This window comes from Panthera pardus, unplaced genomic scaffold (genome assembly GCF_024362965.1).
Source record: "Panthera pardus isolate Hobbes unplaced genomic scaffold, ASM2436296v1 HiC_scaffold_1, whole genome shotgun sequence".
In the NCBI taxonomy this organism is placed as follows: Eukaryota; Metazoa; Chordata; class Mammalia; order Carnivora; family Felidae; genus Panthera; species Panthera pardus.
The window spans coordinates 65,721,189-65,748,012 of record NW_026526654.1 but is presented as its reverse complement, the minus strand read 5'-3'; the positions used below and the strand labels follow the sequence as shown (position 1 = coordinate 65,748,012).

At 44.7% G+C, this 26,824-nt stretch overlaps 1 protein-coding gene, 2 long non-coding RNA genes and 2 other non-coding genes across 6 annotated transcripts in view; 4 read left to right on the top strand and 1 right to left on the bottom strand.

Annotated features, from left to right (window-relative positions):
* Positions 1-11,197: 11,197 nt before the first annotated feature.
* Positions 11,198-26,824, bottom strand: part of LOC128776125 (uncharacterized) — a 28,543-nt gene continuing 12,916 nt past the window's right edge. The window contains exon 2 of the long non-coding RNA XR_008421063.1: positions 11,198-11,482. This is a non-coding gene — a long non-coding RNA (uncharacterized LOC128776125). The remainder of the gene's footprint in view (positions 11,483-26,824) is intronic.
* LOC109265916 (uncharacterized) lies at positions 15,863-17,003 on the top strand. Its single transcript, XR_002079418.2, has 2 exons — positions 15,863-16,250; positions 16,791-17,003. It is a non-coding gene; the product is annotated as an uncharacterized LOC109265916 (long non-coding RNA).
* TPT1 (tumor protein, translationally-controlled 1) lies at positions 19,944-24,094 on the top strand. Of its 2 annotated transcripts, XR_008421055.1 has the most exons (7): positions 19,944-20,096; positions 20,366-20,439; positions 20,988-21,178; positions 21,598-21,703; positions 22,453-22,569; positions 23,556-23,728; positions 23,815-24,094. XR_008421055.1 is itself a non-coding variant. In XM_019447518.2 (6 exons), the coding sequence occupies exons 1-6, from the start codon at positions 20,069-20,071 to the stop codon at positions 23,556-23,558; spliced, it is 519 nt and encodes a 172-aa protein (XP_019303063.1). In that variant the 5' UTR covers positions 19,944-20,068; the 3' UTR covers positions 23,559-23,763. The 2 variants fall into 2 exon arrangements, 1 of the variants encoding a protein (XP_019303063.1); XM_019447518.2 differs by lacking the exon at positions 23,815-24,094 and having other exon boundaries at positions 23,556-23,763.
* On the top strand, positions 23,357-23,486 carry LOC128776610 (small nucleolar RNA SNORA31). The gene has a single exon (XR_008421778.1). It is a non-coding gene; the product is annotated as a small nucleolar RNA SNORA31 (small nucleolar RNA).
* Positions 24,548-24,681, top strand: LOC128776611 (small nucleolar RNA SNORA31). The gene has a single exon (XR_008421780.1). It is a non-coding gene; the product is annotated as a small nucleolar RNA SNORA31 (small nucleolar RNA).

The window sequence follows — 26,824 nt, the reverse complement described above, 5'->3', positions numbered from 1 at the left end:
GCTCGCCTTCCAGTGGAGCCAGAGAAGAAGTAAACACACAAGCAAACCGGCAAGGTCACGACCGACCCTATTAACAGGCCAGGGAGCAGCCTCAGTGGAGCGGGTGGTCAGGCGGCCACCCTGAATAGGGAGCATTTGCACTGAGCATAAGCCCAGGGTAGGAGGGCTGCAGACAAAAGGTCCAGTGGATGCCATGGCCTGGGAGAAATAAGAGCTCTGTGTGTTTGGAAAACAGACGGGAAGCCATGAGCCAGGGGCGGGGAGCAGCTGGAGGAGAAATGAGGAAAAACACCCACCTAGATAAGTGAGGGTGAATTCAACAATGTCCAAGCCCAAGAAGGGTTCGGAGACAAAGCGCAGATCACTGACAAAGAGGGAAGGTTGTCGAGGTTAATCAGAAGGGACCTGTGAGGCCACGTAAGGAAGCTGGATTTTTTCTAAATGCAGCCTGAGCCATCGAAGGAATGTATTTAAGTTTAAATTCAAGTCTCAATTCGGTCCAAGCTTTCCCTTGGAAAGCTGCGAGGAGGGCCGGGACTTTATCACCATCTGATTTACCAAACAAGCAGCCGCTGCAGCAAAACTTTCGCGGCAACCCCGGACCACGGAGGAGCAGAAGCGGGAACCGGGAACCCTCCGTGGTGGCTGGGGCGGAGTGGCAGGGACCTCGCCCAGGGGGGGCGGAGTGGGGCAGTGCACACGCAGAGAAGAGGACGGGTCTGAGACCCGTGTCAGAGGCAACAGGACAGGCCGAAGGCTCCGATGGGGAGGCAAGAGAGAGAGTCCATAAAAGGACGACTCCTCATTTAGGGCATACGCATCCAGGCTGAAGGGGACGCCACCGACTGCGATGCGGCAGTCTGGGGGCACTGGTTTTGGGCGATACTGTGCTGTTTACTTGTGATCTCATTGATCGGCAAGGGGCAGTTACTTCCTGGACCGCTCTCTGTGCCGCTTGCGATGCCGTTGGGCATTCACTTCTAAGTGAACCTATAAAGACAAACTTGGCCACCAAAAAGGATTGTTTGCTGTTGAAATTGTAGCATTATTCATCCCTTTGAGTCTTTTTTTTTTTTTAAACGAATAGACTTCAAATGAGAAAACTTCGAAAACATAAAGTTAAGCAAATTGACTTTAGAATCTAGCATTTTAGGGGCTCCTGGGTGGCTCAGTCTGTTAAGCATCCAACTTCAGCTCAGGTCATGATCTCATGGTTTGTGAGTTCAAGCCCTGCATAGGGCTGTCTAGTGTCAGCACAGAGCCCGCTTTGGATCCTCTCTCTCTCCCTCTCTCTCTCTCTCTCTCTCTCCCTGCCCCTCCCCCGCTTGTGCTCTTTCTCTCTCTCTCAAAAATAATTTTTTTTTAAATGAAACTAGCATTTTAGCACGTCCTGCTGACAAACTGGAAGGGGTGTGCCTCCTTCTGATGTGTTTGTCAGATGACTTAGTTGTTTATACATCAAGAGATTGATGCCAAAGATGAGCAGTGACTCTCCCAGGACTCAACTCCAGGCTTGCACATCAGACCTGCTGATGCCCCCCTGGTCTCCTGAGTTACATCTTCCCTGAGTTACACGAGCATATGTGTGCATGTTTCACCTCTGTGGAACTCAGCAGTGGAAATGCCAAGGCAGCAAAGAGGGTAAGGAGGACTTTGGTTCGTTTTAACAACGGAATCTGAGAAGTGCCAGGCAGGGAAAGCCAGAGGAGAAGCAGGCTACCTCCATCTGTCAGCAGCCAGAAATATGTGTTTCTTTAGTGGTGGTAATACGCAGGGTGTTCTACTCCCAACGCGGCCCAGAGCCTGGCAGGAAGTCAAGCCTGTGTACCCACAGTTGTCGGCTTGGCCTCCCGTAGGAACAAACTATGCTTCCCTGCAGCGTGATTCAGAGCTCCGTGTTTAGTTAGACTCCAGTAGACTTGATGACAATCCGAGACAGGGGCACCTTCCTTGCTCTCTGTTGTGAGCTACCCACCAATCATGTGAAGACATGTGCTTTGGACAAGTGTGTCGGCATAGGAATTCTAAATTTAGGAGTCATGGTGAAGAAAGTCCATAACCATTTAATGTGATGTGCCAAATTTGTGGGTATGTGCACTTTTCTGGAGGAAAAGAGCTGTATCTTTCTTCAGATTCTCAAAGCGGTCCAGGATCCAAAAGATCAAGAACCTTGAAAAGAATATGTCCTAGTCTACTCAGGCTGATTTAACAAAAATACTACAGATGGGGGCGCTTAAACAATGTTGCTTTCTCACAGTTCTGGAGGCTGGGAAGTCTAAGATCAAGGTATCCACAGATTTGCTGTCTGGTCATAGTCAACTTTCTGGTTCACAGACGGCCACCTTCTGGCTGTGTCCTCACATGGCGAAAGGGGCAAGGGAGCTCTCTGGGGTCTCTTTTATAAGGGCACTGATCCCATTCACCCTTATAACCATCTGCCGAAGATCCTACCTCCTAATACCATCACACTGGGGGTTCGGACTTCAATTTAGGAATCTTCAACACATTTAGTCTAAATCAGTTCTTGAATAGTAAGACACTGGGCTCATTTAACTGAACATCAGGCGTTTCCTGACTGAGTAGATTCTCTTCTACCTGCACTTTTTTTTTTTTTTTTTGAGAGAGAGAGAGAGAAAGAGGGAGAAAGAGAGAGAGAATCCCATGAGGGGCAGAGGGAGAGAGAGACAGAACGGGGCTCATGTGTTCTACTCAAAGTGGGGCTCATGCTCACCTGAGATGGGGCTCAAGCTCACCCCATGGGGAACTCAAACTCATGAACCATGAGAGCATGACCTGAACGGAAGTCAGGAGCTTAACCGGCTGAGCCACCCAGGCGCCCTGCCTGTGCCTTAACTGACCCTCTGTTCCCCAAAAGAAGCACATCATTTTAGGAATACACTTGGCCACTAATTCAGGAGTCAAGGCCATATACCACATGTTTAAAGTGTGCACAGTAAGCCTTGCTCACCAGCCCCGAGGACCCCAACACTCACACAGCACACCAAAGCAGAGGTCCTCTCCAGATTGCCCTTGGTCACTTGAGGGAGGCCCTGGAACACGAAGTCGGGACATTTTGATAATGAGATTATGTCATAGATATCACTGGTAGAGAAAACCAAATGAGATACTCTGAGAAATTAAAACCCATACTTCAGATTTAACCACATAAACCCCACGAACACCTGAGCTTTTGAGGGGTGCCTGGGTGGCTCAGTCAGTTAAGCTCCCGACTTCGGCTCAGGTCATGATCTCACAGTTTGTGAGCTCAAGCCCCACATCAGGCTCTGTACTGACAGCCCAGAGCCTGGAGCCTGCTTCAGATTCTGTCTCCGTCTCTCTCTGCCCCTCCCCTGCTTGTGCATTCTCTCTTTCTCTCAAAAATAAATAAATAAACATTTTTAAAAAGCCTTTGATATATCCTTCAGCAAAGAGCCAAACTGGTGTGTGTGTGTGTGAATATACCCTGCATTCAAGTCAATAAGAAGGATTCTGGGAAAATGGCAGTAAGGGTGGGGTAGTGTTTTAATCTCTCTGAATTCCCAAGTGAAAAAAATAGCACAGGTACCACAAATCCAAAATGTTATGGAAAACACAACAAAATTAGGAGTAAGACATCTCCATGACGATCAAAATAAAGGCACATAAGAGAAACGTGGGAAAGCCACCAGACCGCATGGGTTGCAGAATCTGTGCAGGAAAAGGCGGAGGGTGTGACCAGGGTGCCCAATGACCTGAGAACAGTGACTGACAGCTATTCACCGGGAAAGCAGAGCCAATAGGAGAGTCTCTGCCACTCCAGTGATGAGAAGGGATGCCTTCAGGATGCCGGACAGCCCAGCTCCTGTGAGCCCTAGAAATTAGGAACATAAGAAACAGAAGGGCCACATAAAGGCGGGGGAGGGGAGCAGAGCCAGAAAACCCCAGCGAGGGGGCGCCTGGGTGGCTCAGTCGGTTAAGTGTCATGATCTCAGGTCATGATCTTGTGGTTGGTGAGTTCGAGCCCCGCGACGGGCTCTGTGCTCAGAGCCTGGAGCCTGCTTTGGATTCTTTGTCTCCCTTTCTCTCTGCCCCTCCCTCCCCCGCACTCTCTCTCTTTCTCTCCCTCTCTCTCTCTCTCTCTCTGTCTCTGTCTCTCAAAAATAAACATTAAAAAAAATTCTTTAAGAAAACCCCAGAGAGGAAGTTGCCATGTATTTGAATCCTACCCAGAAATAGCAGAAGTGGGAACTCGGTGATGTCAGACAAACCATTCTAGAGCACGCCCTGCTCCAAAGCCTCAGGGGGACTTTCACACGATAATAGACAATGGCAAAGCAGTGAGGTAAGATTCGATACGTTATTTGAGGATATCAAAAATATAAAAATTTTAAAAGAGCAGAAGCCAGACAATATGGGCCTCCTGATGAGAGAATTCAACCCCACTGTGGTCTTGCCAAAGGAACTGACTCTTATTAAGCCCCCGAATCTGGCAGGAAATCTTTGGAATCTAGCAGGAAACACAGAGGCCAGAAGAACATGAACCATACAAAATCCAGGTCATAAGAAACAGGTCAAATGATGTGAATTCTTTAACAGATGAAAGTGAGGAAAGGAATTGAGGGGAGCCTTGTGGACTTAGAAGACCGATTACATTTTTTAAAAAGACAACACTAAACTCTTAAGTCTAAAGATACCATTTGGCTGATAAAGGTATTTGAAAAAGTAAGAAAGTGATCAGGGTAAAATCGGGGAGTATTTACATTAAGGAAAGGGTAGGGTTGAGGTGGGACAGGATTCATTTCTGAGCTCCAAGACAGTGATACTCTAATTCTACCATTTGTTTTTTTACTACTGGAAGTGCTAAAATATACATAGATAAAATTAACCGTTTTAAGTGTACTATTCAGCACCATTAAGTGCACGCACAATGTTGTACAACCATCACCTCTCTGGGTTTCCAGAAGTTTTGTATCATCCCAAACAGACACCCTGTTACCTACCATTTCTTTTTTTAAATGTGTTCATTGGAACCCTTTACTAAAAAGATGCTTTCCTGCATCTATGATTTGGTTACCCAGGGGTAGGGGCCATATGGAAGGGCAGGATAAAGGCTGAGGAGGGATGGGACCCAAGGGGCATCTGGGGTAGCCCCAACCCGTTCTGTTTCTTGTCCTGGGAAGTGATGACAAGGGTGTTTGGGGCATGCTGAGATCACTATGAGCGTAGGGAGGAAGAGAGGGAGACGGGAGAGCCAGGCAAAAAAGGAAAGCAATTTTCTGCCACCGCAAAAAAAGTACCTATGATATGACAACATATATGCATTTCCTAAGATGAATTATGTGTGGTTCTGTAGACCTAGAAAGAAAGAAAGAAAAGAAAAAGGTAGAGTGTCCATCTATTAGGTGGATTTAGGCCTAGGCCTACTTATGGGCAGACAGATGTATAAAATAACTTCTCAGAGACCCTCGGGGAGCAAAAGGGGCCTCTGGAGTGCCGGCAATGATCTGTCTTGGATCTGGATGTGATTGCCTGAGCGTGATCAGTTTGTGAAAAACTGTTGGGCTGTACATTTAACAATACGCACATCCTTCTGTATGTATGTTATACTTTCATAACAACTTTTCTAAAAAAAAATTCAAAGTATCTTGCACTCCTAAGATCCTATCTTAGGGAAATACCCAGGCCTTATTGAGGTTGTCAGAATTCAAAGAATGCATTGCGACATGTAGAACTGGAATTGTGGTCCTTTCCACTCATTAACTATCCACGAAATGAAATTAGACCTGACTCAGCGGCCTGCTTGTTCTTGACTGAAGGAGGAAGCCGACAGCTCCGATCTCTGGGCCTGGCAATGGCTTAGCGGCCCCCACATCTTGGTCCATGGCGTAGGACCCAAGAGGAGCCACAGCTGCCGATCGTTGAGTGTGGTGCCAGCGAATGGGTCCAAGATGGGAGTTGAAAAATATCTCACTGCTGGCTCCCTCTGAGGAGACATGGAGGGAGGAGGAAGGGGGGAGGATGAAAAGAATCTAAATAAAAGTCTTTCCACTTCATACCTGCTGTAATAACGATCTTTGAGCTATGGGCTGCAATATTCCTCCAAAGCATAACCCCCCCTGCCCCGTGTTTCTCAGAGCTTGTCACTTTGCAAATGAGCCTTACAGAGGCGCCTGGTTCGCAGTTTGAGCCCCGCATGGGGCTCTGTGCTGACAGCTTGGAGCCTGAAATGGATCCTGTGTCTCCCTCTCTCTCTGCCTCTCCCCCACTCACGCTCTGTCTCTGTCTCTCTCTCAAAAATAAATAATAAAACATTTAAAAAATTTAAAAAAACAAATGAGTTTTACAGAAGTTCCTTTTGGATGGCCTGCACTTTTCTCTATGTATGATAGTCAATAAAACAAGACAGTGGATGATCCAAGATGCAAATTCACTGACAAAAATAGGGAGCGAACTAGCGTTTGATGAATGTGTAGAAGTCAGGCAGCGTGGTAGTTGCTGAGTTTTTGCAGTTTTTTATTTGTTTTTACTTTGGTAAAATATACATAACACAAAATGCACCATTTTAACTTTTTTTTTTTCATGTTTCCTTTTGAGAGACAGACAGAAACAGAGACAGAGCATGAGTGGGGAGGGGCAGAGAGAGAGGAAAACACAAAATCAGAAGAAGGCTCCAGGCTCTGAGCCGTCAGCACAGAGCCCGACACGGGGCTCGAACTCACGGACTGTGAGATCACGACCTAAGCCGAAGTTGGACGCTTCACCGGCTGAGCCACCCAGGCGCCCCTTAACCGTTTTCTATTGTGTAATACAGTGGTATTGAGAACGTTCACATTGTTTGGCAGCCATCACCACCATCCGTCTCCAGAACTTTTCATCATCCCAAACTGAAACTCCATACCCATTAAACAAGAATGAGGCAGAAGGCCACCATTACTGCGCCCCTCAAAGACCCCGGCAGGGTCACAGAGGTAAGTATTAGCAATTCCAGGTCACTGCTGAAAGACAGTTATTAAAGGTAGCCTAAAAGTTATAAAGCCTGCTTTCGGTACTGTCTTCAGAAACTTTTGAAATCCTTAAAGGAAATGGAATGATGTTTTGATCGACTCGCCTGAGTTAGGTACTACCAGCAGCATGGCGCCCCTCCCGTGGGTGACGCTTGTTACCCTACCGCAATCTACATGTTGACCCCCCCATGTCTGTTCCACTTTCCTTCAGGGCCAGGACTGTGTCCCGTTCCCGTCATACGTGGAACAGTTGGTAGTGCGCCTGGCACGTAGTAATTGTTCCATATACGTGTGCTGAATGAATGGATCAAAAATTAATACCTACTCAATTCTTACCCAAAGCTCAGGTGCTAATTAAATTTTTTCCCTTTTGGGAAAGAACCGCCTTTGGGAACATAATAAATCACCTGGTAACAGAAGTGAGAGACCTTGAAGGCAAGGAAAAAGAGATGGTCAAGTTGCCTCTGCATAAGAAAACAAGAGGGATTTGCAAATTTTTTTTTTTCCTGATGGGGAAGGTGGGGAGCAGGTCCAGGAAGGGAGAGAAGAGAGAGCTGCCTGTGGGCAGGTGGGGGCTGGGGGACCATGCACAGCTGTGTTGAGTGGCCAAGGGCACTTTAAGAACAGAAACACCCAGAGTTCACTCTGAAGCTGCGTTGCTGTGATCAGGCACTGTCTCCCTTCCCGTGTATCGTCAGCGACTAAATAATGTAAACATGGACAGAATCCTTGGAGAGGGTTTTGGATTTCCTCAGAAGGTATGTGCCAACCTTATCTGGACTTCACGGGGACAGGGGAGCCCAGCAGACACTGTGTCACAGAAACAATACTTGTGCTAGATTGCCGGAAGAGTCTTCTGTCCATTCCCGATCATGAAATAATTTTATCTTTGGATCAGGCCAGACCTCAGAAAGCTGTGACGCAGATTCCTTTGTTCTGCCTACTACTGGAATTATTTTTACTGAGTTGAATGAGAAGATTAGGCCTACACTGAAGGAGGTCATACGAAATAAGCCATGGGGAGCCCGTTACTGAATTGACGTAGGGGTATTTGCTGATGAGGGCTCATGTGTCTCATTATCAGACACTAGAAAAAAAAAAAAAATTCCTAGGAAACATGATTTTTTTTTTTTGCATAAAAATGATAGCAAATCTTAGAACTAATGATATTCTCCCTTCTCTTCAGTTGCTAAAGTCTCCTGACCAAACTTGGGGCCCATCTCTAATGACTGTGCAGGACTTGACATACCCAATTTGACACCATCCCTACCCCTGGCTTCGTCTTCTTTTTTTTTTTTTTTTTAAGTTCGTTTATTTATTTTGAGAGAGAGAGAAAGAGAGAATCCCAGGCAGGCTGTGCGCTGTCAGCATGGAGTCCAGTGCAGGGCTCGAACTCACCAACTGTGAGATCATGACCTGAGCCGAAACCAAGAGTCTGACACTTAACCAACCAAGCCACCCAGGGGGCCCCTCCTCTTTGCTTTTTGGAGGTGCTTTGTGCCACACAGAATTCCATAAGCTGCCACCAACAATTTTTCAAGCAAGGCAAAGTGTAAAGAAAATAAATTAATAAACTCTCCAAATTATATTCTTTCCAGTTCCCACCCCAGGGTGCTTCTGCACTTCAAAGAGTGGAAAGCAGAAGATAAGCTATCTCCCTCCTACAGCCTGATGGCAGGCTTCACCCATCCCTCCCCATTCCTCCCTTGTAAGTACTGGCTGCCATTTCTAGCAAAATTATTTATGGGTCTGTTTTTTTGGATCAAAATCATGCTAGATCACACACACGCACAGGCACACACATCCCGAGCTCATTAAGCGATCAGAAAACTCTCTGCCTCCCAGCCACACAGTTGAGAGACAGAACTCCCTCAGCTCTTCTCAGATATAATATGCTTCTTATTTCTTTAGTGCATTTTCCTTATAAATTGTTTATGCGTGATAGAAATACTTCCCGTATACTTTGTGTTACTATGATACAATGTTAAGTATCTATGAGAAAAAGAATTTTAGAAATTAACCATGAAATTGTATGTGAAGCATCACTGGGGTCAACTACAATGTAAACGTTACAATTAGCACTAAAGTTCCCCTCCACCATGGTCTTCCTCAGCCCCACTGCCGCCCAGAGTTAGTCACTGTTACCAGGTTGATGCACGTCCTTCCAGATTGTTGTCTATGCTTCTGCAGGTATATAAACGTATCTACAGCTATACATTGCTTTTATTATGTGTGTCTGTGTTAAATGCACGGTATGCTGTTCATGTTTTTATATGTGTCTCTGTGTTAAATGCTGTTCGTGTTAACGCTGTTCTACAATTTGCTTTTTTTCACCTAACATTATGTCTTCAGAGCCACATTTCCTGCTTCGAGGGAAGAGCAATTTTCTATGTTAACTTATCCAAACAGCCTCTTCTAGACGGTAGCTACTGGTCTTCCGCCTTTATTTTTCAGTCACTGGCACTACCAAAGACCAAAGTGGCAGGTCATAAAGGAATTCAGAAAAGGAGATCACAGGAGGACTACCTCAGAGGCCGCCATGCTACAATATGGTGCTCAACCTATTACTTGTCTCCGTCTCACGTTCATTCATTTAACAATTTTTGACTGGCTATCTATGACCCACTGTTCCAGCCACTGGGGATTCATCTGTGATCTAAAAGAAAATCTGTACCTCTCTGGCGCTTTCAGAAGACAAAATAATAAGTAAAAGAAATAATATGTTGGTGCTGATAAGTGCTATAGAGAAAACTCAGGGAGAAAAGAAGAATAGGGATTTCCAAGGGAAGACCAGTGAATGCAATTTTAAATATGGTGGCCACGGAGGGCCTATGGAGAAGATAACAATCTGAGCCAAAGTATACCTTTGATTTGTGCAGATAGTAGCTTCTTCTTCCGAGAGAACGAGAAAAGAGTGAAGCGCGGCATTTTTAGCAATATCTTTCCCATCATTCAGCCCTCCCACGGCTGGCTCACCTTCTAAAACCTGACTGTTGAGCAATTCTAAGAGGGGTCAGGATGTTCACACTTCTGTCAGCCTACAGACAGCATGCCAGAAAACAACTTGGCTGTTTTCTCTTTCTGGCTTCCTTTATCAGGCACCTGCACTTTTAAAAGGTGTCATATTACAAGGCACCTGGCTGGCTTAGTTGGTAGAGCAAGCAATTCTTGATCTTAGGGTCATAAGTTTGTGTCCCATGTTGCGTGCAGAGATTACTTAAAATAAACAAATAAAATGTTTAAAAGGTATCAAATTGCTTCTCTTGACTGCTATTTTGAAAAATTCTTGGGGCACCTAGGTGGCTCAGTCGGTTGAGTGTCCCACTTCGGCTCAGGTCATGATCTCACAGCTTGTGGGTTCGAGCCCCATATTGGGCAATGTGCTGATGGCTCAGAGCCTGGAGCCTGCTTCGGATTCTGTGTCTTCCTCTCTCTCTGCCCCTAACCCACTCGCATTCTGTCTCTGTCTCTCTCAAAAATAAATAAACATTAAAATTTTTTTTTTCTAAATAAAAATTTTAAAAAAAGAAAAATTCTTTTCTTGTGAAACTCCCTTAAGACAAAGATTCTCAACCTTGGGTGCATACTCGCTTTACCAGGAGAGCTTTAAAATTTTCTGCTGCCCGGCTGCCACCCTCAGAGGTCATAATTTCATTGATCAGGAGTATGGCCTGAGCATCGGAACTTCTCAAAAGTTTTCCCAGGGATTCTAAGGCACTGCTAGGGATGAGAACCACTGTTTTACAGGCCGCTAGCCCCAGTGATAATGTGTTCCACAAATGACCACAGGTTTCCAATTGAAGGCCATTTCAGCCAGAAACGAAGACTGGAGGATCCTGTAATTAGCCACATGCTATTATTACTACTTATTCCTTAATTCCTTATACACAATTTCATGCTTTTGCAAAGTGCTCTCCAATATATTATCTTTTTGGAAATATATGTTGTCATCCTTAGTAATGTCCTTAAAAAGACACTAGAGACCTCACTGGTAAATGTTAATGGGGAGGGGCTTGGCCAAAATGCAGATTAATTCCAAAAGAATTTCTTGAGCGGCTATTATGTGCCTCAGGCTCATTGTACTCTGAACTCATAGAGGTCTCACATCTTTCTTGACATTAAATTTAAACAATTTGAATTAGTTAAATAAGTTAAAATCCTCTTGAACTATAAATGATAACTAAAAGGAAAATATATCATGAAATACCTGAATATCATGTTCACGTACATTATGGCATGTACCTGTTTAATATTCACAACTCTATCAGTTGAAAATTATTCTCTGAGCAAGCCCAGGCTCAGAGAGTTTAAGTGACTTGCCTAAAGCCATGCAGTTATCAGTTGCAGAATTGGAATTCGAACCCAGTTCTTCTAACTTTGAAACGAGTGCTCTTACCAGCATGGATGGAAACTGCTGGCTCCAGCCGACTTTATGTGTCTTTGGTCTGTCTGTGTTCCTCTGAAGGCATCATGTGATCCAAGGAAATGCATTCACTGATCTTAGAGTCCATAATGAAAAAAGAAAAGAAACAAATATTTGTTTCAAATCTAATTCTTGCCATACTGGGACAGTTATTGAAAATGGTACCAACGTCTATACCTATGTTAAAATATATACAATACCGGGTAGGGCAAAAGTTGACCAATAAAAAGTTACATCTTCATGTTCGTACATATTCCATAAATATATTTATATGATATATATGATGTGTATAGGAATATACACGATATATTTATATTTTATGATTATTTTTTATTTTATTTTATTTTCATCTTTATTTTTTTTAACGTTTTTATTTATTTTTGAGACAGAGAGAGACAGAGCATGAATGGGGGAGGGGCAGAGAGAGAGGGAGACACAGAATCGGAAGCAGGCTCCAGGCTCTGAGCCATCAGCCCAGAGCCCGATGTGGGGCTCGAACTCACAGACTGTGAGATCGTGACCTGAGCCGAAGTCAGACACTCAACTGACTGAGCCACCCAGGCGCCCCTATGATTATTTTTTAATTAGAGAGAGAGAGAGAGACACGGCAAGTGGGGGAGTGGGACAGAGGGGGAGAGAGAAAGAATCTCAAGCAGACTCCACACTCAGCACAGAGCCTGACATGGGGCTTGATCCCAGGACCTGGGATCATGACCTGAGCTGAAATCAAGAGCCGGACGTCCAACCATCTGAGCTACCCAGGCTCTCCTATATTTTATTTTTATAATTATATTTCACATTACATTTATATATTTCATATTATATATTTTAAATATATATTTTATATTTTATTTTCATCACATATATTTCTATATCCATTTCTATAATTTTAATTCTTGCACTTTTGAACAAATGTTTATATACCTGACGTTTCCAACAGAATTAAAATTTTGCTGTAAAAGCAGTAATAAGTTACCGTGCATTGAGTGTGCCCTATGAGAACTAAAAAAAAATTACTTCCTTCACCATAGTTAACATTCCAGTGACCTCTGCTAAGGCAGCCCTGAAAAATAACTTGCCATACCAACAGCTTAATGAGTAAGTCTGCCATTGTTTTCTTCCTTGTTTGTCCTCAACTGTGTGATAAATTTCAAAGATAAATTAGACCAATTAAATTCAGTCTCCACAGAGTACTGCTGGTTATAACACTAAAACTAAAAGTCTTTCTAATTCCTTAACATTAACATTAACCCCAATCACTATTCCCACAGTAATCATGGTTAATAATTTAGGAAACTTCTGAAGAATTTTTACATAGACACAAACAGATGTATATGCTTTTCCTAAGGGGCTCCTGAGTGGTTCAGTCGGTTAAGCGTCCAACTCTTGATCTCAGCTCATGATCTCATGAGGTGGCCTCTTCAGAGGTCATGATCTCATGGTTTGTGGCTTCGAGCCCCGTGCTGGACTCTGTGCTGACAGTGCGGAGCCTGCTTGGGATTCTCTCTCTCCCTCTCTCTCTGCCCCTCCCTCCCTCACTCTCACTCTCTCTCTGTCTCAAAATAAATAAATAAACCTAAAAAAAATGGGAATACTGATACTATCTACATTACTCTATTTCCTTTGTTCTCATAACAAAAATTTAATTACCTTCAGACTCTATATTTCAAGTTCTAAATTTTCTCTGATACTCTGAAATTGTATTCAGTTCCTACTATAAGCTGATTTCCACGACTGGGATGGGGAATGGTAGGCAGACACACAAGATGGAAAGGAGAGGTCATATGGAAAAGAAGAGTAAGCCAGTCAACAAGTTAGTAATCTGGAAGGGACATAAAAATAAGTATGGAAATGACTGTAATATTTATTAATTCAGATGTTCATTCATTCATTCATTCATTCATTCATGATGATGAAGTATTCATACATCCAATAATAATTCCATAGGCAAGATGGAGAAACTGAGGCTAATTTCGGCCACTACTTCACAGCACAGCCATTAGATTCACTTCTTCCTCAATTCTGTGCTTTTTCTCCTCCCCTATGCCACAGACCATAGACGTACTGATTTGGCAGTGACTGAAGAGGCTCACTCTTACAACTCCCTATCCATCTGCCCCCTTGAATATATTCCCCTGTCACCTTGCAGCTAAAGGCTCTGTGATTAGGTTCTGGCAGTAAGATAAAAAGCGGTGACAGGTGCTAGTGCCTACCCTCCAATTTCTGCTTATCCCTTCCTTGCTGGGATGTAGACAGGTGTTGTGTGGTTACCAGAGTGGGTGTTTGTGGGGAGGGTGGATGGACTTCTGAATGTCCATAAAGGAGGATAAAGTAGACCTCAAGGTGATCTGTCATATTTTTTCATTCATTAAAAAAAAAAAAAAAAACAACTTGGGACGCCTGGGTGACTCAATTGGTTGAGCATCTGATTCTTTTTTTTTTTTAATGTTTTTATTTATTTTTGAGACAGAGAGAGACAGAGCATGAAAGGGGGAGGGTCAGAGAGAGAGGGAGACACAGAATCTGAAACAGGCTCCAGGTTCCGAGCAGTCAGCACAGAGCCTGATACGGGGCTTGAACTCACATACCACGAGATCGTGACCTGAGCCGAAGTCGGAGGCTTAAGCGACTGAGCCACCCAGGCGCCCCGAGCATCTGACTCTTGATTTCGGCTCAGGTGATGGTCTCACAGTTTGTGGGATCGAGTCCTGTTGCCTGGGATTCTCTCTCTCTCTCTCTTTCTGCTCCTACCCCACTCTCTCTCTCTCAAAATAAACTTAAAAAAAAAAAAAAAAAAAAAACCTTGAAGCAAATACGAAAACTGTTAGCAGTTATTTATTCTGGTTGGTGGGTACCTAACTCTTTTTAAAATGTTTGTATGCCTCTATACTTTTCAATGTTTTATCTATAATTTAAAATAAATTCTAGAGAAACAAACTACAAGGGACTCTTAATACTAGAGAACAAACTGAGAGTTGCAGGAAGGGAGGCTGGTGGGAGATGGGCTAGATGGGTGATGGGCATTAAGGAGGGCACTTGTTGGGATGAGTACTGGGCTCAGTCCCACAAACTGCAAGAGATCATGACCTGAGCTGATATCGAGTCAGAAGCTTAACCGCCAAAATATCTTAGATTCTAACGATCATTTTACAGTCATCAAAGACATTACAGGAAGTCACATTAGTTATGTTGCTTGGTTTCACATAAGAGAAAGGGAACCTTGTACTCTCAGCCTGACCTAGATATTCCCTTGAGCAGAAGCAATCTCCCAGAACATTAACACCAGATACGGCTACTTTGTGACAAAAACGTGAACCTTATGCAAAAGGGCTAGAGAGTCAAAAGTAGATATTGACCAAATCTTGGGCCACATTAAAAAAAAAAAAAAAAATCCACTGAATCTGTCCAGGTGATGCGCCAGGAAATATATCTGAAGAGAAAATTTGCCTAAGTCAATGGCTTTCAAACCTTTTTGACCTAGATCCACATGAAGGAATACGTCTTATGCTAGGATCCAGTTCATATATACATGTGTAAATCTAAAGGTTTCATGAAACAGCATTCACCTTTACTATGAGTGATTCTATTTTCTTTTCTACTGTTGCTTTTTTAATTAAGTTGGTCCCTAGTCACTGAATTGTTTTTCAGCTCTCAGTTTGAAAAGGACTGTTATACCAGGGGTTGAATATATGCTGAATTGTATTAATTGAGATGGATTTAACTTAATTTAATTAAGAGGATTAAAGAATACTTTATCTCATCCATTCATTTATCAACAATGATTGAGTGGAGCCTGGGTGGCTCAGTAGGTCAGGTGTCAGGCTCTTGATCTCAGTTGGGGTCATGATCTCAAGGTTCCTGGGATCCAGCCCCACATGGGGCTCTGTGCTATTGGTACAGAGCCTGCTTGGGATTCTCTCCTTCTCTCTCTCTGCCTCCCCCCACCCCCCAAGCAGACACGTGAGCTTTCTCTCTCCCCCTCTCAAAATAAATAAACTAAAAAAACAAAAACAAAAAACAATGAGTCAGGCCCTGTTCTGACTCCTGAGGTACAGCAATTAACAAAACAAAGTCCCCCATTCATAGAGCTTACGTTATAGGGCTCTGCTGTCCAATAAAGTTACTAGCCATGGATATTTACATTTAAATTAGTCAAAATTAAACAGAAGTAAATACTCAGTTCCAGTGCCACACTTGCCACATTTCAGGTATTCAGTAGCCACTTGTGGCCTATTGGCTACTGTATTAGAGCAGAGACAGAACATTCCCATTATCAAAGTAAACTCTTTTGAACAGCTCTGCTCTAAAGGGAAGAATTTGCCTTGTAACTTGACTAATGATTTGTTAGCAGAGTACAAAGAGTCTAGGTGAAAGGAGCAAGAGAATTCATTAACAGATCTCAGAACGAAGGGGTTCAGACCATGCGCCAGGAATAGTCCAGCTGGCTCATTCCTAAATCACCTTCTGTCACAGTCATAAACTACACTCCTACCTCCCTAATTCCGTATTAAGCAAATTCCTTTTTCTGTAACTTGACGACTTCCTATACTACATGTAACCAGCCAGGAATTTCTCATTCTATATTAACGGTATTCTTGTTTTGCAAATCAATCTCGTATGAGTTTGGTAAATATTAACTTCCCTGAACTTGACCCCCAGTGAGTAAAGCAAACACTACTAAGCTGAGAACCAGACCCTTTGCACTGTGAGTACAGAAAGGACTACTAGTTGCCTACATTCTTCCTTAATAACAAAATCCTGATTTCACTTAGGTGGCAACGAGCCAGTGTCCATGAGCTGGAAGACGACAGGGTGCGGCCTTCCCTGCAAGTAGATGTATCCATGTAATTGGTGGGATTGTGGCCAGGGTACAGGGGTGCAAGGGCACCTGGCTCCAGCGGTGGGGGGGGGGGGGGGTCCCAAACAGACCAGATTCGGTCACTCACTGCTGACAAAATCCAACGGCAGAGAGATGAGTGGCAGTGAAACAAGCAAAGGACTAGGGTCTCAAAGACTGTCTCCCAAGTGCTGAAAATACTTCCGGCTTTATGTAAGGACAGTGTGGGGGAGAGGTGGGTGGGTAAATGCAGGTGAGCAGTGAAGGTCAAATTCATCATTGTTTTGGAGTCAATCACGGGTGGTGTCTTATGGGATCAGGGCGGTCCTCATGGCGTGAGGGGGTAGTTCTGATTCCCGTTGAGGATGCTTTTGCCCTCAGGATCTTCCATCTGAGCTAAGAGCCAAGCTTGAAAGAAGAACCAACTAGAAAGCTTGAGGTCAAAATGGAGGCAGAGGAAATCCTCTTTCAGGACTTCTGGAATAGCTCCTTAGAAGGGAAACACATAGCTGGAATGTATCTCTCTTGTCCTCCCCTTTTCTTGCAGTCTGCAAGGTGAATGTGATGGTTGGAGTTCCAGAATCTATTGTAAACCACGTAGGTGGTGGAGAAGAAAGGAAGATCCTAGGCCCCTTGTGCCCATGAAGCCACCAAATCAGTCTGGACTGCATATCCCTGAATTTCTTTTATATGAGAGAATAACCCCTTATATTGAAGCTATTGTAGTCAAGCCTGAACTGATAAAATGGGTGAACTCTCACGAGGTGCTTTTCTCCTGTGACGACTTGTGTGAAAAGGCTGCAAGTCACGGTCTTTGAGACCTCTTCAATTGTGAGAGATAACAAGTCATATTCAGCTGTAAAATTTAGGACCATCTTAGATTTTTGTTATACGTCCCTGAGCAAATCATTGTAAGAAATTAAATATCATAGAAAATTTCAAATGATGCCAAAGCAAAAGCTAATCAGTTAGATAAAGGCCAAATCCTTCCAATTTGTCAGTGGCTTGCAATTAGTGAATAATTTTCCCTATGTACATTACTGGTGTTCTAAGCAGGTATTTTCAAGAGTTTTTCAGTCAACAGGATGGAGCTTACAAAATATCCGAAATTTCAAATCAGATTTTCCTAGGATTTTTTTTATGATTTCAAGTCTCTGAATTACCATGAGCTATCAAACATTAACCTGAGTTGGAAATCTCATGACACAAGTTGAATTCTTTCAGGGATTTGCAATTAACGTTATGATTAAATAGAACGTCTTTAATACAACTAAATCCCTAAAATATCTCCAAATAGCATAATTAGAGGATTAATGGAATAGTTTCAGCAATTATTTTATAAAGTAATAAAATGTGAGAAGAATTATGCATCCAAATTCAACCAATATTTATTGACAACCTATTAAGGACACCAGGCTTTTTTCATTGCCTTATTTAAGATCCCCAGGGGCGCCTGGGTGGCACAGTCGGTTAAGCGTCCGACTTCAGCCAGGTCACCATCTCGCGGTCCGTGAGTTCGAGCCCCGCGTCAGGCTCTGGGCTGATGGCTCTGGGCTGATGGCTCTGGGCTGATGGCTCGGAGCCTGGAGCCTGTTTCCGATTCTGTGTCTCCCTCTCTCTCTGCCCCTCACCCGTTCAAGCTCTGTCTCTCTCTGTCCCAAAAAATAAATTAAAAACGTTGAAAAAAAATTTTAAAAAAAGATCCCCAAACCCCCCCTTTTTGTCTAATGTTTATTTTTGAGTGAGAGACAGAGTGCGAGAGGGGGAGGGGCAGAGAGTTGGAGGGAGGGCGGGGGATGGGACACAGATTCCGAAGTCTCTGAGCTGACAGCACAGAGCTAGATGTGGGGCTACAACTCACAGAGATCATGACCTGAGCCAAATTTGGAAGTGAGACGCTTAACCATCTGAGCCACTGAGGCACCCCTTCCAAAACCGTTTAACTCTGAAAACACTCCATTCTATGCTTGGGCTTAGGGAAGCTGACTTTCCTAAGGTTGCAGGACTAGTAACAGATAAAGCCAAGATTTCAGTCTAAGGTCCTTCAACTTCAGTACTTTTTTTCTCTGTGGCTTTTTAAAAACTTGAAAAAAATGTTTTTAATTGAACATGTAACTGGAGAGGAATGGAGGGAGCAATTTAGGCGTACTAGATCAGTAAATGGGAATTTTCTAAATAACTTAAAATGTTAAAGCTGAGGAAAATAATTGATGATATGCCTGGGATAATCTGTTTCATTCCTAACATCCCAGAAATAATTCCCAGGTTTGAAAGACCCTCCAGAGACCATCTGTCAGATGTCCATTTGTTTTCAAATTGCCTTCATGCCATTTTTTAGTTTCTTCCCAGTTACCCAGGGCCTTCTGGGCTGCCCAGGGCAGCCCTGGGCTGCACTTCTGGGAGGATACTATTTCCTGGCTCTATTCCCTTTTAACTCTTCCATCATCTCAATTCACTGTCCTATGCTCTGCTCTTTCCCAAGAGCTGCGCTCTCTTACTGGGCAGAATGCTTTATTACCGCATTTAGGAAAAAAAAAAAAAAAAAAAAAAAAGTTAATGTATTATAATTGCCCGATTATTTGACTTACTAGAACAAAAACTTCTGTTAAGGATAGGGCTGGTTTTAACTTGTTTACAATTAGGACGTCCGTGCAAAACCCGGTGCCAGGGACCCCACAGAGCATAAAAATACTCGTGGAATGAAACAAGCTCTCGGGTTTCACGCAAAAAGGGAAATTGTTTCACTAGGAGTTTATTTTGCTTTACACCTAATAATTGGGTCTCAAGTCCAAATAACATTTGAGCAGGTGGGAAACTCCCTATTTCTAACTCTCTAGCATCTAGGATAGAATTTCGACGTCATCTTAAAGTGACAATATAGCCCTTTTATCAAACCAAGGACATAATTCAAGACCCAGTGCAAAACAAAGTTCTCCAGCAGTCGGCCTCAGGAATCCGCAAGCTTTCGAACACGGAACCCAACTGGGAGATGGAAACCCCATCATGTAAATTCCCACGACACCTTCCTTCCTTACCACAGACTTTCAGCGCCCCACGACGGATCCGAGGGCTGGCGGGACTACCTGTAGCCCACCACCCGGACTCAGTCCTATCCCACGAAGGCGTCCGAAAACTACAGCTGGGGCAAGCGCCTGGGCCAAATGCTAAAAAGTTCCCCGAGGCCTTGCGAGACCCAGGAGGGAGGCCAAAACCCGGCCTCTGCCGTCATCGTCGTGGAAAGCCTCGCGGTCTCCCCCAGCCCCAACCCTCCGTAAACGCGAACTACTCTACAACAGTTGACATTTGGGTTCCCAGAAGAGGGTGGGAGCTGCGGGGCAGAGGCGTCGGGCGGAAGCTTGAAGAGATTTCATCTACGCTCCACCCGGTCCCACCTCCCAGGACAGTTCGGCAGGGCAGGTAGGGGCAGGGCCCCAGGCCCCGCTTCCCCCACTCTCCCCACTCGCGGCCGGAAACCCCTTTCCCCTCCCTCCAGAGCTCCCCTCCCCCACCAAGAGAGCCTCGGAACTCGGCATTGTGTACCAGGGACGAGTCCCCGGATGCTCGCCTCTCCTCCCCGGCCCGCGCCTTGGCTCCACCCCCAGCGCGGCTCTGCGTGCCACGTCACCGCTTGCAGCGCTTCCGGAGGCGCAGCGGGCGATGACGTAGGGGGACGTGCCCTCTATATGAGGTTGGGGAGCGGCTGAGTCGGCCTTTTCCGCCCGCTCCCCCCCTCCCCCCGAGTGCCGCTCCGGCTGCACCGCGCTCGCTCAGAGCTCCCGGCTCCTGCTAAGCTAGCGCCGCCGTCGTCTCTCCCCGGCCGCCGTCATGATCATCTACCGGGACCTCATCAGCCGTGAGTCGTGACTGCACTACTCCTCCTGCCGCGCGCAGGGGACAGGGGTGCGGGTGGGGGCGGGGGAGACGGACGCCCCTGCTGTCGTGGGCCTAGGGGACGCTGGCGGCCTTTCCGGGAGCGAGGAGGCGTCGGTGCCTGGGGCGCGCGTCGGGGTTTCGAGCGCCCGGGGAGGGGTGGGGGCCGCGTGCGGCCGTCTGGCGCGGGAAATGGCGCCGGTTCCAGGGCTCCGGGCGCACCGTGACCGGCGGGTTTGTGTCCCCGAGCAGATGATGAGATGTTCTCCGACATCTACAAGATCCGGGAGATCGCGGACGGGCTGTGCCTGGAGGTGGAGGGGAAGGTGAGTCGGTCGGGCCGCGGCGCGGGGGAGGCAAGGCCGGGCAGGCTCGGGTTTCCGCCGCACCCCCGCCCGAAGTTGTGCAATCCTCTCCGCTGCCTCCTGGCGGAGGAGACGCTTTTTCCGGGCTCGGGTTTTTCTAGAAAAGTGGAGGCGGAGCTGAGCCTGGAAATAGGTCCGCCGGCTTGGCGCCCATCCTCCTCCCGGGCGATCCGGGACAGGTAGCCTCGAGTTGGGAGCCCCAAGCCTTTCCACATTTGCTTTATCCGTACTTGCTCATCGACCTAAAATCCCCCGCAGAACTTCTCCTTGGGTGCAAATGATCCCGTTTTTGTTGCAGTCAACAAAGAATTCTTGTTGAGTTATGGTGTTTCAGGAAATTTCGCGGTGCATGAGTTTTTTCTCCATAACGATGTGTTAGTGGTTTTTTAACATGAGTCCAAAGTGTTTGGGGGGACGATGATGGAAGCATGAGCTGCTGACATAGATTTTCGGGAGGCGTTTATGCTAAGGTCAAAAGTGTTTGAAACAACTATTTTTTCTTGATGTAGATGGTCAGTAGGACAGAGGGTAACATTGATGACTCGCTCATTGGTGGAAATGCCTCCGCCGAAGGCCCTGAGGGCGAAGGTACCGAGAGCACAGTAATCACTGGTGTGGATATTGTCATGAACCATCACTTGCAGGAAACCAGCTTCACAAAGGAAGCCTACAAGAAGTACATCAAAGATTACATGAAATCGTAAGTGAACCTGGTGCGACCCACCTACTGTCTGGAATCGTTGGGATTTAGGAATATGCTCGCTTTGAGGTTCTTAGCAGGCATACTTGCGAAAGGTCTGAACCTTTTTCTGTGGATGAGCTCATGGGGATAGTTGCTTTTCTAGAAGTAAACTGGTGTGAGCATACTGAAGCATGCAGCGTGGTTTCAGCCTTTCAGTATCTTATTTTGGAAATAACATGAAATCCAAAATTGTGAACGGTCTTGAAACTTGTCTCTTGTGAGCTACTAGTTCCTTGATTGTGCCATGTTAATTTTGCCCAGTGACAGCTAGTTGCCCTTCCAGTAGTTGCTGGATTCAGTTTGGGTTTCTTTAGTGAATAAAAATTTGTTTTGCTGAGAACTCCGTACTTTAACCTGTTAATGAAATATTGTTGTAGAATCAAAGGCAAGCTTGAAGAACAGAGGCCAGAAAGAGTAAAACCTTTTATGACAGGGGCTGCAGAACAAATCAAGCACATCCTTGCTAATTTCAAAAACTACCAGGTAAATACCTTAAGTGTTTGTATCAAAGCATTGTATAATCTTAACTGCCAGCGCAACAAATTGCTTGATGAACCTTTGATGTAATTGTGGCTATTTCCTGAGTCTTGGGAGCGGTTTAAATACTTCATAGATTGAATTCCAGTAGTCTGGGCTGTGGAAAGTAGCCTTCCCTGCTCCCAAGTGTGTTTCCAGATCTTGCCTTGTTGCAGAATCTCTTCCCTACTTGCTTCCCGGATGACTTTTTTCATTTCTTCCTCTCTGGAATTGGTTGTTAACGTCCTAAGTGGTCTTCCAGTTTTCTTTCTAATTTACAAGTCCAGTGTGTTACTGCCAGTGGAGTTCTTTCTAAACTGGTTCTGTTGGGAAACTCAGTGACTTTGCCTTACTTCTAAGACTTAATACCCTGGCTCTTTTTCTCTGTTTAATGTGTTCTTTCGTCGTATGTTCCCTGTGCTTGATGATGTAAACAGGCTTTTACAGAGTTTGGAATTGTATATGTGGGGATGAGAGAGTAAGTTTCCAGAACGCCTAAAGTGTTCCTAGATTGCTTTGTACTTACTTTGCTCATTTATTAGCGTCATTTGGTGAACAGGAAGTTTGCTTTTTTTTTTCTTCTTTTCCCCTCTCCTGGTGAAAGTCTCTCTTCAATTGTGGTGTTCTACATTCTCCTTTTGATTGTTTCATCGTAGTTTGTTTTGGTATGATGTGTATATAAAGGTCTAATTCCGGGTATTTGTTTGCTTCCTGAGTTCTTTATTGGTGAAAACATGAACCCGGACGGCATGGTTGCCCTGCTGGACTACCGCGAGGATGGTGTGACCCCATATATGATCTTCTTTAAGGACGGTTTAGAGATGGAAAAATGTGTAAGTATCAGGAAGTGGGTTGAGATCCGCATTGTAAAAATGGACACATCTCAGATGTGACTCCTTGTTTCCTGCCACTGGGATGGTTAGAATGGGTTTTACAGCACTCTTGAAAGATGCAGGTCTGGGTCTTCTTTCTCTTTCTTTGGGGGTCTAAAAGGGTTGTGTTTTACACAGAAAAGATTTTTATGGCACAGAAAGGGACTTGAGAGTTTTTTTTGTCTACACAGAAAGCTTGTCTTTAGGCGGCTTAAATCCTAGCTTACACGCTAAACCGATGAGAAACAGCACTGTGTTAATCTTCCCCCATAGAAATGGCCCCCTTTATATTTTGCCACACGTGTGCGTGAGTGGCATGTGTGGCACGAAACGTTTTCCACTTTGGTTTACTGATAACGGGCAACTGGTCATTGAAAGTCTTGACGTTACTAGCTTTTAGTAAATAAAGTCAGAGCTGGCTGCTGACCCGCGACGCAGACTGCTTTAGTGAAACTAAATGAATGTCTACTATGCACGGAATTGCTGGAGGCAGTACAGAACTGAAAGCATTCATCATCCTAGCTCTCCCAAGGCTTCCATATAAATCAGGAGCAAGATAAACTTTAGGCTACACTAAATAAGATCAGAGGCAACGGTGGACTGAAATATCCCCGGATGGTACAGATGATTCGGTGAGGGGATCATCCCAGGCTTGTCTGAGGTTTTTGTTGGTGGAACGTGTGAGTGGGACTTGCTCCAGAATGAGGCATCTAGAAAACGTGCTACCTCTGAGTTGGTAAGGATGGCCCTGCATCCACTGATAGACCTCGAACAGTTGGCCGTTGTTCTTTTGGTTTGCACTAGGATGCGAAAGGAAAAAATCCCCGCGCTTTCTGTCTGTCTTTGTGGCAGCCCGGATTGAATAGGGGAATACACCTAGAGCCTAGAAATGTTAAACATTTTCGCATTGGCTAAAAGTGTTAATTCAGGCTTCCTTGTTTTTACAGTAACGAATTTGGCTCTTAACTTTGGACGTATCACCTGTCGTCCTAGCTGGCTCCTACTCATCCACACGACACCAGGACTTAGACGAATGGGACTGACGTCATCTTGAGCTCTTCATTTATTTTGACCGTGGTTTATTTGGAGCGGAGGCATTGTTTTTAAGAAAACATGTCATGTAGGTTGTTTAAAAATAAAATGCATTTAAACTCATTTGAGAGAATGCCTCTTAGTTTAATACATATTTAAATCCATCCTGTGTAGTGTCCTGGAGAAGCTAGAGCCTGGTTGTAGACTACTGCTAGAAAGCATAAGACTGCCTGCAGATAACTTCTACAGTGAGAACTACTTCTGGGACTGCCATATAAAAAACAAGGACCCAAGGTCTTAATTCTGAGTTCAAGTAAAGGGAAAGACCATGCTCATAGCTGTGCCAACATTTGAAGTGGATTCCTCACACATTTCATCACCTGCAAACGGAAGTAGTTAACTCTGGAAGAGATTACCGAAAGAATAAAAAGAGACTAATACGGTTGGAAGCAAAGTTTTGTCTGATCTTATTTATCCTAAATCAAGTAGAGCCAAGTTCTAGAGAAATCCAGACCTCTCCTGGAATGCGTGTGTCAAACTCCCTGGAATGGGGTCGGCAGACTGGCTTGTCTTGCCACCTCTTTTCGTGTGACTTTAAGGTGGTGGTTTACATTCTCAAACGGTTGGGAGAAAATAGCTGGTGGGATATGAAAATGTCAATTTGTCCGGTTTGTTTTGACCACTGCCGTGCTCATTTGCTTACATACTGATGGGCTCTTCGCGGTAAGAGCAGAGTATGACAGACCTTAAGGCCTGCAGATGCTAAGACAACCACGTGACCGTTCACAAGGCTTTCCAGGCCCGGCTGTGAAAGATGGAATGTGGGAGAGCTGGTGGGCAGAGGAAAATTCAACTGCTGTGTCCTGTATCTAAAAGGGCTGTGGGTGTCAGAAATAGAATACTGGAAATGCATCTATTTGACAGGCCTGGAGCAGTTCCCATCTGCTGCTAAGGTTTCCACTAGAGATGCAAGAAAAAAGTGTCCTCGCGCTTTCTGTCTGTCTGCTCGTGGCAGTTAAGATTGAATGGGGGAATACAGGACAAAAACGTGGGAGAGAATTTCTGCAACTTCGAAGTAACCCGGTCAACAACGAAGACCTTGTTTTACTCCAGAGGATCAAAAATGAGTTTTATGAGAGAAGTGTTGGGAAATGATTGCCCAGAGACCCTTGCCTTTTGATTAATTCCACTTTTAAAAGCTTAGGGGTTAAAACTAAATTGAAGGCAAGCCAGTGACTCATCTGGTCTTCTGACACATGAACCCAGGATGAGTCCAGTGACTTAGCTATCTGGCATTTGCCCTGAGAGTCCATTATTGGCTCGGAACCTGAGACATGCCAAGGTTGGAGGTGTCCCCTGATGATTGGTAGAAGTAAACCCAAATACTGGAAACCAGGCTGGTAGCAATTTAAGCATTTTGGTATGACCTTAAAAATCTAGAAAAAGTGCCAGTCCCTGATCTAGGAGGCCACATGGCCCTCTCAAACAGGAAAGAATTTTCAGGCAGTGGTCTGAGCTGTGAGTATGGCCACCTGATGGTGGGAGAGGTCTTGAGGTCCCATCTGTACTGAAACCTGATTTAGTGGACTAGCCATAGAAACCAGTGGAAGAACAGGAGTAGCAATGCAGAGGCTTTGTAGGAAGTGAAGAATTCAGGTCAGTGAAACCTAGGAATGCTTATTTTAGCCTGGTTAAGATACTTTGTGTGAGAGTAACAGGTTATGTGTATTTGTGTATATGTCAGAAGGCCTGTCATTTTATGTCCCTTAATGATGCTGAGATCGGTAACAGGCATGTTCCTAGTGTCGTTTAAGTCCTCGACTTTGTTACATGTATGGAGAAAAATTGAAAAAGGACTTTCATAGTGTTGTCTGGGAAGGCCTCTGTAATGTGATTTGAATAGGAACCTGAAAGCAAGTAAGTAGACTATGGATATCGGGGCAGAACATTCCAAGCAAAGAAACGCAAACGCAGAGTCTGAAGTGCAGTGTGCTTGACATGTTCTGGGGACACGGTGGCCAGTTGGACCCACGATGATAAGGGGAAAAGTTAAGGCATAAAAGTGAGTACCCAGGAAAAGAGGAAACCAGATTAAAATAAGAAGGCCATAGGCTTTGAGCAGAAGGGTGACATGATATGACCTAATGAATTGGGTAAACAATTGACTCTTAGGAGGGGAAAGAAGAGGTCTAAGGATTTAAAGAGAGCCTGAGAGATCTCAGTGCATGACCTTTGAAGCCAGAACACCCTGAGATCACTTAGGATAGACTCTGCCCTCCAGCGTACAGCTTGAGATTGGTCAGCATGATGAACTGGCAAAGGTGATTCAGAAGGAACTGGTCCCAGAGGTAGGAAAATGATGGGAGTGGTCTGGAAGTCCAGTGGACTGTTTGAGAGTTACCTGTTGCCAAACTAGTCAAGGTGAGGGCCAAGAAGGCGAACTTGACAAATGTTTGGTTTGAATAAGGGGAAGAAAGCCTGGCAAAAATGGACTCAACGAACAACTAGCATGTTGCCCATGAACTGTGCATAGAAACAGGTGACCCTTGAGCAACACAGGTGTAACGTGCATGAGCACACTTAGACTTTACGGTGCCATAAAGTAGTTCATGCTTTTTTCCCTCTAGCTTTATTCTAAGGCTACAGTATACAACATACAAAATATGTTTTAATGTGCTGTTGGCAAGGCTTCTGGTCAACAGTAGGCCATTAGGTATTTGGGAGTCGAAGGTTAGTGTGCAGATTTTTTACAGGGCGGGTGGTGCCTTAAATCCCTGTGTTTAAGGATCGACTACGTGTTTTTTATTGCCTGTTCATCTGCTTAAGTAATAGGTGTGTGAATGGCTCCTTTGAGTCAATAGACCTTTTTCTTAAAATAGAACTTGCATTGATGTAAGTTCCATCATCTGAACTTGAGGGTTAACCAGTAACTACAAACTAAATTGGTAATGACAGTTACGGTAAATTTTAACAGTAAGAACCTCAACCAACTCAAAGACATTGATACAAAAGTGTCCTAAAGTTCTGAGCATATGCATGGGGCAGAGCGACCTTGGCCGGCAGCCAGAATATTCAGGACAATAGAACTTAAATCAGGAGGATGTTAATGAGTGAAGAGAGATCACACCTTAGCGACCAGTAATTTGTACTTAGGTTGCTGCTACGCAACTCATACTTCTATGAT